This window comes from Desmodus rotundus, chromosome 3, assembly GCF_022682495.2.
Source record: "Desmodus rotundus isolate HL8 chromosome 3, HLdesRot8A.1, whole genome shotgun sequence".
NCBI lineage: Eukaryota > Metazoa > Chordata > Mammalia > Chiroptera > Phyllostomidae > Desmodus > Desmodus rotundus.
In genome coordinates, this window is record NC_071389.1 from 113,548,996 (window position 1) to 113,565,719 (window position 16,724).

Sequence of the window (16,724 nt, forward strand, 5' to 3'; positions counted from 1 at the left end):
GTTTCTGTGTCTTAGTTCCCTAAATCTAAGGTGGGGACAGTGGTGCCTGCTGGGTTGTGAGAATTACACAAGTTAACAGAAGTAGCATGCCTAGAATAGTGCCCCCAATACTTACACCTTAATCAAAACTATTGTATTAGAGTCAGCATTTTAAATTTGTGCAGAGGTCATTAAAAAGGCTTATTAAAACTAGCTACAAGACCACACAGTAACCATGAAAGTCAGCATGGTAAGAGGAAAGAGCGTGGGTTTTGGAAGGAGCCAGGACCTCCAGTCAGACTCCATCCCTGCCTCTGACTTGCCACAAGGCCTTCCTCGTCTCCCAGGACGATAGGGAGGATAAAATGAGGATGAAATGAGGTAACTCATGAAAGTGCCCGAAAGGTGACCATTCATTCCATTCTTCAGGGCTACTTGCTAGGCTAGTGACTCTTAGAAGATAACACAAACAAATACTTTCTAATAAACTGGTATTTACTGGTCACCTGCCAGTAAAAGTGGAGATGTCAAAAAAGAATACAGTAGATTTTTCTACCTTGAACATATTTATGACTCGGGGGGAGGGGTGGGATTTCTGCATTTGAGTGGAGGGAGCAGGGAAATCTTGAGTGTGGTGTTGGTAATGAATTCTTGGCATAGCAGTTGACAGCTTATCACAGTCCTAGGCGGAACTGATCTTTGGTTTTGTATTTTCAGTTAGGAAAACACTGAATGGATAAACATCATAGTACTCTTGGAGTCAATCTGAATTAAGTTTATAAAAATATAACACTTTTGGAATAAAGACCTTCAGTATTTCTGTTTGGCTAGAGTACTAGTATCACCTACATAAGCACAATCTCGGCTTGCACGTCAGGACCTTGCAGTATGTGCCCTGGGCACTGATATTTTAAATAGCTGCCCAGGTCCTTCTGATGTGCAGGGAGGACAGAGAACCCCCACTCTAAATAAGCTAGTGTGTGTTCCTGTTCCTTAACTCATTGCATGATGTGATGAACGTTAGATCTTTTTTCTTACTTAAATTAGAATGTAGCCTGCAGTGGACACACAGTTGGGTTTGGAGATTACCTCCTCACATGCCCAAAAGATGTGGGAGGGGTTGCTGTGCCTAGGACTAGTGACGATACCATAATCCCCTCAGAACAGGGAGGCCCCGGTTTTAATCTCAAAACCGATACATTTTATAGAGATGGAGGCATCTGCAGAACTTACCTTTGGACTTTCCATGTCCTGCCTTTTGAGCATTTAACATGGCAAGTTTCTTTTGATTTTCAGAAATTTCCATTCCTGGATTTAGAAACACAGGTAATATGTATTCAAAACAAGTGAAAACATTTCAGAATAAAACTTGTGCCTTAACCCATATTACCCCTGAGGTATTCACTGTAACCTGAAGCAAAGAACCTTAATCCTAGAGGAACTAGGAGAGGCCAAAAAGACTGGAAAAGGAGACAGAAGGAACAAGAATTATCACTAGGATGGCCACAGAATTACTCTCTAAACCAGGACGCTGGTAAGACCAAGATGGAGTGCTGTTGGTAAGGATGCACAGACTACTTGTGTGAATCCAGACAAGAGTTCATATGGAGTCACCCCGATTACCTCCCTACAGGACAAGGCCCTGGGAGGAGAAGACAAATCAAAGGGGCCCCCAGGCCTTCTCACCCACCTGCTGTGGAAGCTGAGTGAGTTTTATTCTTCCCCTAATACAGGTAATACTTGAGTGATGGGAACTGGGTTACTCCAATTGTGAGGAGCGTGAGGAGAGAGGCAGGGACAGAGGCGGAGGAGGCTCACACTGCTGGACTGGATCCTGCCCTGGGTGAGGCTTCCTCCTGGGGAAGGACACCTGGGCTCTACCTCTGCTACCTGGGGCCACTCACCAAGGCTCACCCTCCACCTTTGAACACTCTGCTCCCTGTGCTCTGGCTCCTCGACATGCCTGACATCGGTCCCTAATGGGTCCTATCATGTCCCTCAGGCTCTGTACACTGACCCCTGGCTTCTACTGCTCCGAGGCCCATGCAGCCCTGCCTTATTCCCACCCTCCATGCCCAGCCTGGCTAATGGCATGATGAACAACCCACACGTCATGTGTTGGGCACCTAGGCTGACACAATATTTTCATCCACTCTCACCCACATCACAGACACAATGGCTCCAAGAGAGCTGCATGCAGCCATTCACTCATTCATTCATTCATTCATTCATTCATTTTTGTCTGTCTTCTGAGCTACAGCTGTGTGGAAGCATTGAATTGCAGAGGTACGACATCAGCTCCCTCCTTGTTTCTCCTGCTGAGGGTCAGAGTTGAAAAGTATTTAAAATGCCCTTGAAATACTTGGTTCTATCTGAGGAAAAGCCAAAACACTCTAAGTGAGAAATGATTTCAAAGCCTACACCAGACGAGGTTACATGGCAGGTAAAAATCAGGATTTTGCGGATCTCTCATTTTGCATCTGAACTTATGTAACCTTCAACTCTCTGAAGAATTCTTGGCATGACGGAGTGATGAGCCTTATTCCAATGAGGCCCGAGAGTCAAAAGCCATACTAGTACATGGAAGTTGCTGGGGATCAGCTTTCCTCTTGGAATAAAGGATACTTTTACTTAGCAGAAGGGGCCACCTGTGAGCAGTGGGTTCTGTGCCATTAGAGGTTGAGGTACAAGCCAGTGCTCACCTGTTAAGAGTGTTTCAGGGGAGATTCCTGCTTCTGATGGCAAGTTAGCCTGATGACTCATAAAGCCCTTTCTATTCTAATATATGATCCCATGAAACCTCCTGTGGGTGAGAGCACCATCCATGGCCAAGCCTGGGGCCAGTGCTGGTGACACATGCCATGGTGGGGGCCAACAGAGCACCTCCTGGTTTCATTCCAGCTTTCCTCATGACAGTGGACCAGGAACTGAAAGGGGATGGCCTTCTCCTGTATCCTGCACCACACCACCTTTGAGATCTGGGCCCAGGAGGGCTGCAGAGGTGGGCATCCTTCATCCTACCTCATCTCTAGAAGTCCATGGTCCCTGTGGCATCCTGACTTCCATTCAACAGTCTGTGCTCAAACCCTACCATGCCGGGATGCACTGGATCCTGGCTCAGAGACTGTGGGTGCCCCCACTGTAAATACCAGGCTTGATGGTGTGTCTCACAGGCCAGTCGATACCCGGAAGGGAGTAGAGCTGCATAGACCAGGGCAATCCTGAGTATGGAGAGGCATGGCTTTCACTGCAGCACAGGAGGCTTCGTAGCTGAGGTGGGGAATATGCAGGCAGGTATGGGGCCAGAATGGACTGTGACCAAGCAAGGTAAATTTAAAGTGCTTTAAAGGCACAGCTGAAGAGGAATCCTCAAGGATCACCTTATATTTCTCATGGCCTGGGTGACGGTCACCAGAGTGTGATTCAGTCTCCTGGGCACACTGAGCTGGTTGTAAATGTTACTTGGTGATCATGTAAGAGTGGGCAAAGGCCTTGGCATCAACTTTGTCATCTGTCAAATGGGTATAGAAATAGTACCTATACTTTGAAATTAAAAGAGACAATCTCTGTAAATGTGGAGCACAGCTCTGGCACATAAATATTGCTAGTAGTAACTCCATCTGTCATGGCCTGTCTTGTAGGCAAGTTTAGAAATATTTACAATTCTCAAATCCTTCTCTTTTCCAAAGGGTGGGGTTTAGCTCTTCGGGAGAAGGTTGGAGGGTGAGGCTCAGAAGCAGAGGCCAATGGCATCCCATGACACTGAGGTGCTGCTTACCCATCTCCCAGTCCTCCTGTACCCGTCTCCTCTCATCCTCACAAGCCTGCAGCCACCTGGCCTTGTCTTCTTGTTTCTTGGCACAAAACAGATGCACCTCATCAGTGGTTTTGCTGACAAGCTTGAAGGCATTTTTCACGCTGAGATTCCAGTCCTTGTCCCGCCCGTCCTCTAGGTCCACAAGCTCCATGTCATCCATGTCCACACGGCCCCTGTAATAGAGCATGTCCCTGCGCAGCAGGTCCTTCTTGCAGGACACCAGCTGGTGGTCAAACAGAAAGAATGTTCGCTGCTGGCTCTTGCCTTGCTTAGTGATTCTGGTCAGTTCCCCAGAATGGATCAATTCTGAGCTTCGGTCTAAAATGTCCTGTCCCTGGAAGATGAGAAAGAACACAGTGTAAGACCTTCCAGTTTCCACGCCTTCAGGTGTTAGGGATACAGGACGAGGCCTGGCCCACAATCTTCCCCAGATTTTCCAGCTGCCTGAGGCCCATTCACTGGTGGCCAGAATCCTAAAACCATTTAAAACCTTGGTTTATTAGTATTCTTGTGTGTGATATTTCTTTTGTCTGCTATTCACTGGGAAACTTAGAGTGCCTCTGTGGAATCTGAAGTGTCTCCTTTTGTCAGAAAATTGGTGAAGAGCCTGCTGGACTAATGGAGTCTGACCATGATCTGGCGTGGCAGCTGGCCCAGGCCAACCCACAGAGAACGAGGACCACAGGCAGGTCTGTGCGTGGATGTTGCACTGCGGGCGCTCAGGCTCTGAGGCAGGCATAGAGCAGCTCCCCTGGAATAACTAACTAGGGTCTTTGGAAACAAAAGGCCAGAGGCAGATTATCAGCAAGAAACTGGTAAACTTCTGACAATAAATTACCTGCTAAGTGCCAGAGTCCAAGAACTCAAGGAAACCACACTTTTATCATATTTAGGTTGGGTCTAACTAATCCAATGGAACTTCCTGGTACTTGGTATGGCATTGGCTCTTAAGTTTATAAATTAAAGATTTTGTTCTCCTTTAATCTCAGTCACACACATTATTTTTTTTTGTAGGCAAATGCTTTGACTTCAAAATGCTTCTTCTATTTATTTGCCCTATATCCTTCACTTGTGAAATAAGAGTGACACTCAGGGATCTCCAAGCTCCAGAACTCTATAAGGCCCTTGAAATACAAGTGTTTCTTTCCAGCTTTTACCACTATTACATACTTTAGTTAAAAACCTAACTTCTCAACCCAAACTTTCACAGTCCTTCAGGAGAGTGAGTTTTGACCAATCAGTTTGATGGAGGATGAATCTTGCTTGTTCTAAAAACAATATGAACAGCATCAACTTTATTCTTAATAGTGGCCACAGAGCCTAGTGGCTACCAGCACAGACTCTGAAGCCAGGCTGCTGCCTTTGAATCCAGTTCAGCCACTTCGTAGCTTTGTGGCTGGGACGAGATACCTAACTCTTCTGTGCTTCAGTTTCCCCATCTGTCAAATGGGGTAGTAATCCCTACTTCATAGGACTGTTGAGAGGATTCAATGAGTTCCGACATACAAATGGCCTAGACCAGTGCTAGGCATGTGGTAAACATGATGCAGGCACCACCTACTGTCATCGCTTGTTTTCATAAATAAATAAATAAGTAAATGTGTGCACGTGCACATGTGTAGTTATTATAGGCTGCGTTAAGCCCTGCTTCTGCAGTGTCTTGTAATCCTTACAGTAGCCCTGTGAGTTAGGTAACAGTTTCCTCTCCACTGTGTAGATGAAAACACCGACCATCCCGAGTTCACCGAGGGCTTACACACAGGCAGCCCAGGCAGTTCCACAGTCCACATGATCATTTGTAGTTTAAATGTTCTCCAGCTGCTCTCATGAAGCTTACTCTCTCGCAGGAGACAGGCATAGGCAATAAATTAATTACAGACACTCTTTAGACTATTTTTGGTGGAGGTGTGAGGTAAAGTAGTTGACTTAAGTTCAATGATATGCCTCAAAATGTATATAGGTATCCCCTGCTTTTCAAAAGTTCTCTTTATACCACTTTACTTTTAGTAAAGACCTACATTAGTAGCTGTTTTTGCCAACTAAAAAAAATCCAAGGAGAATTTTCATTTTTACCAAAAAAGGTGAGAAGCGAAAACAGAATTCAGTGTTTGTTTTGCAGCAGCTGTTATAAAGGCAGCGGTGCCCTGAGCAGTGAGAGCGGCCCCGTGAAGCTCCTTCCCTGGGAACCACATTCAGCATCTCAGTATCAAGTTGCAAGAGCTTTGGGCCATGTCTGTAAGCATCTGTGCTTTATCTCAGCTTATTTTGTGCATCCATCAGCAGGATGTGTCCCAAGGTACTGGTCTTTGGCTTTACACCCTTTCAGCATATGAAAGGTTTCATAGGAAGGCTCTAATTTAGGATAGCGGGGGAATCCTGTGTACCATAAACCCATGAGTATAAAGTATCAATCATAGGATAATAAAGTATGTCATCCAACTAGACCAGAGGTGTGTGTGTGGGGGGTGTGAGTGGTGATGGACGATGTGTGTGTGGGGGGGGGTGGTCCACTTACCTCCCAGCCTACGATGGACACCTGCCACCGCGCTATCTTATCTATGCTTTCCAGCTTGCGTTTGTGCTCGTTGATCAAACAGGCTACGTTCTTCATGGCCTCATATGCTGCCTTTATGTTACTGTAATCACTGAAATGTGGGTGGTTAATTTTAACCATGACAAGGCAACTCGCAAATGAAGACTGACAAAATAATGCACTCCATCCCTGGTTTGTATACTAATAGTCTAGACAACGTGACATTTAAACAATAGCCATTGTTTCCTTTTCCTTGTTCCTCCATGAATAGGCTACAGTCTGCATAGGTTAAGGGAGCAGACCAAGTGCAATCCAGAATTCCTTGGGATAAGAATGTTGTCCTTCATTTCCCAGAAATTACCATGAATGAAAGTAAATGCCACAAGAAATGTTTTAATCACAGTGACAATGAATGACTTTCATTACTGAAGAAAGGATAGTCTTTATCATTGCTTTCATTCTGATATAGCCAGTTTTGCTACAGAAAGTACTTTAATAACCACTAACCGTGTTCAAGAGTGATACTTTGCTCTGAGTCCCATCCTTCACGTGGCTCGGGCAAGGACACCAGAGAACACAAGACACAGAAGGCTGACAGTGAGTTATGTAAATGCTAATGTGGCATTTACCTCATCAGCAGATCTTTATTTCTGGCACTTTCCATATGCTACAGTCAAATCAAACTAAAATATTGCCCCCAGCAGGCTCCTGTTACCAAGGCCTCTAATTCTGAAAAAATGGAAACTACAGTTCTAATCCGCACACAGGCTGAGATGTCCAGTGTTAAAAACTTTCACATTCAAGCTTTGCTCAGCATAAATAACTTTAACATTCTACACAATCTGAACACTTCTTCCCATAGAGGTACTGAAAGTGACACCCTGACACCTGAGCCTGTCTGCCACTGCCACCCTGGGAGGTTGCGGGGAGAACTGAGGGCCCCAGTACACCATGGGGAGACTGGGCCTGGCTTCCCATGTGGCCTCTCTCTCACCTGTGCTCCTGTGTGGTGTACTTGAGCAGCTCCGCCAGCTGCAGCGGGTACTTGCAGATCTTCTGCACTGGCGTGAGCAGGAAGCCATCAATAGCAATGTCGATCATCTGCTGCAGCAGGCGGCAGGCCTCGAAGAAGTGCCGGTACCTGCCCTGCTTCATCAGGTTAGACAGCTCTGCGCAGGCGCCCGGGTGGTTGTTACAGTACTCGGAATAGATCGCAAAGCCCTCTTGCTGCGGATGGGAAAGCAAGCGTCATCAGGCTATGGGTGGCTATGGACTAGACAACAGCAGGCAACAGCCCATTCTATGTGAGGGGCATTCCCAGGAGGAGGGGCATGGCACCCCGAGTCCTTTTGCAATGTTTTTCACGCCTGCATGAGAGACCCAATGTCCTCTGTGGGAAGGGGCCATTTGCAGACTCTCCAGGGGGTACAGGGAAAGTCTGCTCTAGGACTCAGAGCCTCAGTCCCCTGTGAAGCAGCCTTCCAGAGATTGAAAGGGTGTGTCACAGGTGCACATGGGGCTTCCCCAGGGGAATGGTGCCCTCTGCTGACACCCTCCTCACCCCACCTCTGATCTAAGAGAAGGTTAACTCCATCCGTCCTTTCCCTGATAAACTCCTTGACCATGACCAAAAGGTGAGGATTCAAAGCTACTGTCTCCTCACCACGAGTTTCCTCCTTAACATCCCAACACCTGGCTTCCACATGCATGTTACCCTCCAAGCTCCAAAGGTAAGCCCTCTGCTCACTTTCTTTCTCCTTGGGTCACTTCCAGGCTGCAACCACCCTGCCAGCTCTCTGTGCGACACCCACCCTTCTCCTGATCTCTGCAGAGCTGGCTCCTTCCCTCTCTCCATCCCTCATTGTATGTGCGTCTCCCTCCCTTCCTCCATGCTCTCAGAAGCAGGCTTGGGGCCCAGTTCTCGAGCCTCATGGGGTTGATCTTCCCACCTCATTACCCCCACAGCATTTTCAGCTATTTGAAAGCAACCACTTGGGGGACCTGCTCCACTCTACTGCCTCTATGAAGCTGTTGGGCCCAGCAACCACGGAGTGCTGCCTGAGGGGGTGGTGGTGGTGGTTGTCATTGCTGCTATTACTATTATGCCCTGGCCATTTTGGCTGAGAATAAAATCTTCTTCCCCTGAAGTATTTTATTATTAAATAGTGGTAGCCAACCATCAGTTAAATGATACGCTCATGCCTTCATCACACAGCAGGCACATGCATGGGTCCCAGAACCACATGCCTCAGTCTGAATTCCCACCCGCCACTTACTAATGTGTGACCCAGGGTTAGCGACTCTCTGGGCTTCAGATTCCTCATCTTTGTAAAATGAGGACAATAATCATACCTACCTCACAGCAGCATAAAAGCTAATAAGATCTTGAAAATAGTGCTTAACATATAATAGACAATTAATAGGAATTATTAAAAAGTACCCCAAACTGCATAAAAGTGGGAAGATTCTGGAAAAATGGACTTGAGTATTTAGCTAAAGATTGACCATGTAAACCAATCAACTTAATTTACTAGTGACATCTCCATTCTATTGGAAATTAATCTAGTAAGCAAACAAAGTTCAAAAAGAACTCGTATTTTTAGTGAGGAAACATTTCAAAATTATTTAACCGGATGTTACGAGTAAAGAAGCAACGAGTGACATACATGTTGAAGAAAGCAGGATCCTATTTCACTTAAATGAGGTTCCTCTTTATTATACTGTTTCTCAAGGTCTTTCAGGAACTTTCTTTGGAATTTGTAAATGTCTTCAATGTTTCCAAAGATGGTGGCTAGTTGTGCAACAGTAAACATTCCCGTATGCTTGCGACACTGCCGAATATAGCCCTGCAAAAGGGAAAGTGAGCTGTAAAACACTGATTTGGAAACTCATAGAGATTATTTTTTTAATAACATAGTATTTGGGGTCCAAAGCTATTGTCTTCAAATAGATTTTAATTAGAGAAAATTATTTTAACCTCTATGGGTCTCTGATGGAATAATCATACCTTCATGATTATAGTGTGGCATATTTTTTAAACAAAAGGAAAAAGAAAAGATATGTGTAGCTAGATTTATCATTCAAGAAACCATATAGAAAAACTTTGAAAGAAAAGAACAGTGATCCCTTCCACCAATAACGTACTTTCTTCCAAGGAACTGCAATTGTGTGGATGCGGGTAGACTTTTTACACTGGGACAAGTTATTCCAGCATTTTTACCTGCACATTCTGAGACAGTCAGGTGCATCAGTCCTTTCACCAGAACCTGCCTTAGGCACTTAACCTTTTATGGCTCAGGTGCCCCAAGACAAAAAAAAAATGGCCCAAATGAAAGAACAGATCAAAGCTCCAGAAAAAATACAACTAAGCAACAAAGAGATAGCCAATCTATCAGATGCACAGTTCAAGACACTGGTAATCAGGATGCTCACAGAATTGGTTGAATTTGGTCACAAATTAAATGAAAAAATGAAGGCTATGCTGAGTGAAATAAAGGAAAATATACAGGGAAGCAACAGTGATGGGAAGGAAACTGGGACTCAAATCAACAGTGTGGACCAAAAGGAAGAAAGAAACATTCAACCAAAAAAGAATGCAGAAACAAGAATTCAAAAAAATGAGGAGAGGCTTAGGAACCTCCAGGACATCTTGAAACATTCCAACATCCGAATCGTAGGGGTACCAGAAGGAGAAGGGGAAGAGCAACAAATTGAAAACTTATTTGGACAAACAATGACGGAGAACTTTCCCTATCTGGCAAAGGAAATAGACTTCCTGGAAGTCCAGGAAGCTCAGAGAGTCCCAAAGAAGCTGGACCCAAGGAAGAACAAACCAAGGCACATCATAATTACATTACCTAAGACTAAACAGAAGGAGAGAATCTTATAAGCAGCAAGAGAAAAGGAGACAGTTACCTACAAAGGAGTTCCCATAAGACTGTCAGCTGATTTCTCAAAAGAGACCTTACAGGCAAGAAAGGGCTGGAAAGAAGTATTCCAAGTCATGAAAGGCAAGGACCTACATCCAAGATTGCTCTATCCAGCAAAGGTATCATTTAGAATGGAAAGGCAGATAAAGTGCTTCTCAGAAAAGGTCAAGTTAAAGGAGTTCATCATCACCAAGCCGTTATTATATGAAATGTTAAAGGGACTTATCTAAGAAAAAGAAGAACAAAAATCTGAACAGTAAAATGACAACAAACTCACAGCTATTAACAACCAAACCTAAAACAAAAACAAAAATAAACTAAGCAAACAACTAGAACAGGAACAGAACCACAGAAATGGAGATCACATGGAGGGTTATCAACAGGGGAGTAGGATGGGGAGAGAGGGGGAAAAGGTACAGAGAATAAGTAGCATAAATGGTAAGTAGGAAATAGACAGGAGGAGGGTAAGAATAGTATAGGAAATGTAGAAGCCAAAGAACTTATATGTATGACCCATGGACATGAACTAAGCGGGGGGGGGGGGGGGGGGGGATGTGGGTGGGAGGGGGTGTGCAGGGCAGAGGGGAATAGAGGGGGGAAAATGGGACAACTAATAGCATAATCAATAGAATATATTATTTTAAAAAAAGAAACCATATAAACTTTACAGATTATACTCATGAAACAAGTGGCTTGGTTTCAAATAGTAGCACAAAAATTGATAGTTACACTTTTTCTAAACTCTTCAGATAATCATTCTCCTATCCCTAATTTTATTCCACAGCTGAGAAGATTTGTCACATATGGAATGTCATCGCTCGCTAAACAGCTCACATAGCTCTGCCCATCATCTGAGCCAAGAGCCAAAAGCATCTCCTCCAGGATTCTACCATCACCTACATTTTATGTAGTGCATAAATCTGTCAATCTCTAACCCAAGGCCTACACTAGTTAGAAACTATTAATTATACACACTGTACTATGCCTTAGGTAGGAGTTAGTGGGGTAGGAAGGAAAAGCCATAAATATATGTAATAATTATTCCCAAAGTAGCATCATGTAATTACAGACTAGACTGACTATATGGTAAAGTCCACACCCTGACTATTTGGTATGAATTTTATCAGAAAGACAATGTAAAAGTCCAGGGTACAAGCTCTGGGGCAGAATGCCTGGCTTAAGCCCCACCCCCACCCCTAACACCTCAGCTCCCAGGCTCCTCATCTGTGAAATGGGGCTAAGTGGTCCTGCCTAGTGGGAGGGTTGTGAGAGTAAAATGGGCTGATTCAGGTAAAGCGATAGCGCATAGGTCATGCTCAACCATTATTAGCAATTACTTTTATTTTCCTAAAATGTTACTTTAAAGAAACTCCTTTAGCCATATATTTATACAGAAGAAGGTGGTTGGTATAAATCAGCTAAACACTGGTAATACTGTATCTGGCCAGTTAGTCCAGTTACAAATGTGCCGCTGTCTCATTGCAGCTTGTCCTCAGTGCTGAATCGTCACAGCTGAATGGAGAGTGCAGAGATCAGCATGCAGAGCCAGCACTGCTGGAATGAGCACCAGAGCCAACAATGGTTTAGTGAAATGCTCACACAAAACCCATAAAAACGAAAAACATCACAGGAGAAATAAAATGTATTGCACAACAGAATTACTGTAACGCTGTAGAATGTAGCCTTGGCTATGACTCCATAAAACCAGTTTTTTGTTTGTTTTTGTCTACATCTAAATGACTCAGAATCTTGTCTGGGCAACAGTGATTAGAGGCAGTGGGGCTGTAGACATGTGTGAGGAACCTTTTATTCTTTGTAAAGTCCAGAGGGTCTCACTTACAGGGTGTTGCCTTCTCTGACAGTCACTCACCCTGAATAATCTGAGTTGAGCCCTGAAAGAGAGAGCGGCATAGCGCCCTGAGAAGAGAACCGGCTGCGATGGCAGGGCAGGTAGCCATTTACGCTCACCGGGGCAGATGTGTATTTCATGAGTGAGAGGTCTGTGCAGGGACCCAAGGAGCAGGAGGCTGTGAGGGGAAACGAGGGCTCTAGAAAACTATGTAAACAGGAGGGTCTGACTGGGGACAGAAGAAAACCATAGGGGCCTATCAAAGAATCATGCAACAACCCCAGTGAGGCCACACGTCTGGTGTCTCACCTCACAGATGTCCTTTAGGTGCTTGATGTACACCCGCTCAGTGTTCATGATCTCCTGGATGACATTGGTTCTCATCTGGTACTTGTTTTCTGAGTGTTTATGGCGGTTCCTGCCAGCATCTTCCTCCGGCTCCTCGCCCTGGGTGCTGCTGGAATTCTCCGACAGCTCTTCCTGATTGACTCGCAACTGCAGTGCATACATGGGGGGACAGGTGACCCAGGGAGGCCTCCCTCGTTCCGCTTCCCCACGCCCAGTAAGGGAGGCAGCCTGACCCTCGCCTGCCCTATGTACTTGGCAGAGCTACATGGCGCCAGAGGCTCTAAACACATCAGCAGTTCCAAACAACTGGTTAAAAGTTTTCCTTCACTTGAATTTCTAAAAGGTTCGATTAAAAGGATGACAAAGAACAGAATCTGTACAAACAGTGAGTTTGGCCGGAACCACTTGGCCGCTCCCCAGAGACAGCTGTGAAAGTGGAAAGTGCCGCCACTCACTCTGACAAAGCTGGCAGGGAACCAGGCTTCCTTGTCCTCGCTCCGGCCCCACCACCAGTCCTTGTTAGAGGCTTCCAGAACCTGGATGACGTCTCCTGCCTTGAAGCCCAGCTCCTGGTCATCCATGGTCACGTGGTCCCACAGGGCTTCCGCGCACACCACACTGCCATCGCTGATCAGCTGGAAGGGAGAAGGTGGGTGCTCAGTGCGGAAGCCAGGTGGGCAGAACAGGGAGGGGGCCTGTGTGCTGTCTCGGGGTCAGATGCACACCTCCTGGTTCTCGTTTGTGTGCGCCAATGGCTTTGGTCAGTACTTCCGGATCGTCACACAGAAGGACAGAGGAAAACACGCAAGGGAAAAGAGAGCTGGTGAGCCTCTCGCACATGCTCTTAAAGGAAACCCCAAATCCACTTTTTAAAAAATGTATAAACAGCTCACATACCTGTAGATCAGTTAACTGACAAATCTGAGTATCTCAAATATTCACTCCCAAAATGGTTTCTGAGCAGCCAAGCAAGACGTGGCTGAGCCAAGCTCCGAAGGCCATGCTCATACTGAGCTGTAAGACCCTCAGCTTCACCCAGAACTTACTCTTCACACTTTATTCATGATTGGAATAAACTTTGTACCTGACTGTACAGTTTACTGTGATCGAGAGAACACGGCATGCTTTCTGGATAGTCAACAGTTAATAATAAAAGTACAAAAAGAACAGACAGAGCCCTCCGCAGGGGCAGAATCGCGTATCGGCTCGGTTCCCAGACACACCAGCAGAGTCTAGATAGAGCAACCTCACTACCGGGGATGTGTTCACTGAGACGGTCACCCTCCACCTGCTCTGTCCAAGAACTCTGAAGGCTGGCGGAGCCTTTTAGAAAGATTTCTGAAAAAAAGTCTAAAGATGCAGACTGACAGAAAGAATGCCAGATTCACAGTGAGAAATGTGTGGTTAGTGCCAGCTCTGCCATTTGCCAGCAAGTAATTTAGCCTCTTAAATGCAGTGTGTATTGAAATATGGATGATAAGTGTAACATTTACCTCTTAGATCGGCTGTGAGGTTCAGGATAGAGGGGGAGCGTGTCAGAAACCGAGCAGCAGTCAATGTCCATGACTTATCACATAAAGGGAGGAGCTGAATCCCCTAAGTTGTCCTTGAAAATGGCAGAAACTCAGTGTTTATCTAGTCGAAGTTCTAGGTTTTAGAATACGCTTAGTAAGAAATAAGCAGAGGGCAAAGTCTGAAGTGACACTGGACCCTGGAAACCGGGCGTCCGCCGACCCTCACTGTGTGGAATTCTCGTACCTCATTGATGGCCAGCTGCTCCCCGCCTGGCTGCAGGTATCTGGGGTTGGCCTGACAGAGGTCTTCATAGCTGTAGTCCTCCTCACTGCCGTTGTCATCCACTAAGGCAGAAGACTCAGTGCCACCATCTGAGGAAACTTCAAAAAAACAAGTGATGACATGGTTTAAAAGACACAGCTAATAAAAAACTTTACATGACAGAATAAATGACGATGGAGAACACCCCCCATCAAGGCAAAATAATCCTTTTAATACTACCCAGAATAAGAAATCACTAGGAAGTTTCTACTGATCTATTACTGCAAAGGTAGCAGTCGATGCTCAAAGGAACCGGGGTTAAGGGTCACACTGAGCAAGAAGGGGAGCGCTCCAGAGGGTGCTGCTGGCGCTAACACACAGTGCTACTCCGTGAGTTAGGACCCCAGCGAACTAGGTGTGATCTGGCTGCAGATTTGTGCTGCCAAGTAGACATCAACAATATAAATAGAGATAATGTTTCTAAGCAACATGTTGATAAAGCTTGAGGAGGAAAAGAAAATGAAAAATACAGTAATTTTTTAAGAAGTGTTCTGCTTCCATATTTTACCTGCAAGGTGGTGGCACTACTAAAATCATTAAGTATCATTAAGTGACAACATGTAGTCATTTTCACTGGTTTTCTACTCACAATATCAGAATTAGGAATTTACAAAAAAGAGAGAGAGACAGATTTTAAGCATGGGTATAACATTTTGGATCAGCCACCTTGGTATTCAGATTTTCTTTCTTGACACAGTGGGCTCCTCTCACCAAGGACAACCTGTCCTCAAGGAAGGGGATTTTAAAGAAAAACAGAGCATCCCTTGTGAAGAGAACAGGGAGAGCCTTCATGGAATGAAGTGTGGCGAGATCTGAAGCGCATGGGATGTGGACAGCGGTACATCTAATAAAAGATGAGACTGGAGAAGTAAGGTGGCCATGTGCTGGTAGGGACTTCAAAAGCTAGAGTTGACAGTGGGGTTGCTCTTTATGGTTGAGTAAGGGAGACAGGTTTTGAAGAGAGGTCCCCGACACCATAGAAAGAGAGCAAGGCTTAGTGGCCCTCTGCCCCTCTGAAGGCACGAGACCCTAACCAAGCAACGTTATCTCTCTGAGCTTTACACTCTTCTGCTGTAAAAAGTATATTATTTCTTTTTGGAGAATTAAGTGAGATAATGTGTGCCGAGCTCCTAGCATCCTTGATTCAGAGCTGGAACTCACTAGAAGAGAGTTACTGTGGGGATGGCAGTGAGTGTGGTGCGAGCAGGGCTGGTGGGCAGAGGCTGGGTCCTGGGAACCCGATGGGGACATGGGCTCACTGGAGTGAGTTGTCAAAGGTACTAAACTGGGGAAACAACTGTGGGGAATGAAATTTAGAATGGTGTGGAGGTGAGCTGACGTCTGGAATAAGAAAGACAATCAATCCGCAGTGTTTTGAGAAATCCCAAGTTACTGGGAGAATTAAGGAGAAAAGGAAGTCAGCGAGGAGCCAGTGTGGTGAAAAGGATGAAGGTTGGTGGGGACCGCTTTGGGATGGAGCTGTCTGCCCTTGCTTTTATCAAGGACTGTGATTCTGAATTTCTAATACTTTATATGAAGGGACAGGTCTACTTTCTACACAAAACAACATTGTTGTTGTTTTTTTTAATGACATGCTTTCTATTCTTTATTTTGTACTCGGTCTTCAAAATCTGATGGACATTTTACATTTGCAGCCCATGCCACCTGGATAAGCCACACTGCAGGCGCCCCACATGCACGGTTAGCCTGGCCCAAGCCCCGGAGCCCTGCATCCCAGGCCCTCGCAGCTCCCCTCCTTCCCCATAACTTCGGCTATGTGATGTTGCAAACAACTTTTTACATGGAACACATTTTTCAAACAGAGCCTAGAATCCATACACTAAAACAACAAAACCTACTGAAAAATATTTGCAACAATGGAGGGTAATAAACATTGTGAAAACAAGCTCTATGAGTAATTTCTGGCATTGAGTTTTTAAGTTTCCCTTGCAAGCACAGACAGGACCATGATGATGCTGAGGGATATGGGGAGCACCCGAGGTGCGATGGTGGGAAGGCTAACATCAGTGCGCCATCCACAAGCTGGCCCCATTCCTCCCAAATGCTGTCTTCTGTGCCTGAGCTCTGGACAGGGAACCTCTTGGCGATTCCCAATATGCAAGGTCTCTACAAGGACTCATGCTTTACATGTACTTTCCCTCTGCACCCGGGACACCCCACATCCTAGCTGCAGTCACCCTCCTCTTCAGAGCTGCTCCCCTAGTCCTTCCCTTAGGCTTCCTTCTATGGTGGGGATGGTGTGGTGAGGCATAACCCAGCAGTTGCATATGTGTCCCAGTCAGTCCAACAGGTGGTCTGTGCACACCTAGGATGGTGTGGACGTTGGGACAGTTGGTGAATTTTGGATATGCCAATGACTAAGCAGCTGAGTTGGTGCCTTTGGACAGGAGGGTCCTGGGCTGGGACCACATA

General features: G+C 45.6%; 1 protein-coding gene across 11 annotated transcripts in view; it reads right to left on the reverse strand.

Moving 5' to 3' along the window:
* Positions 1-16,724, reverse strand: part of SPATA13 (spermatogenesis associated 13) — a 357,951-nt gene that overhangs the window by 4,697 nt on the left and 336,530 nt on the right. For all 11 annotated transcript variants that reach the window (XM_045194507.2, XM_045194524.2, XM_053920878.1 and 8 more), the window contains 8 exons: positions 14,214-14,350; positions 12,911-13,090; positions 12,417-12,602; positions 8,996-9,175; positions 7,324-7,556; positions 6,312-6,441; positions 3,758-4,130; positions 1,213-1,287 (listed from right to left, as the gene is read on the reverse strand). In XM_045194507.2, coding sequence (XP_045050442.2) covers positions 1,213-1,287; positions 3,758-4,130; positions 6,312-6,441; positions 7,324-7,556; positions 8,996-9,175; positions 12,417-12,602; positions 12,911-13,090; positions 14,214-14,350 — 1,494 coding nt within the window. The remainder of the gene's footprint in view (positions 1-1,212; positions 1,288-3,757; positions 4,131-6,311; positions 6,442-7,323; positions 7,557-8,995; positions 9,176-12,416; positions 12,603-12,910; positions 13,091-14,213; positions 14,351-16,724) is intronic.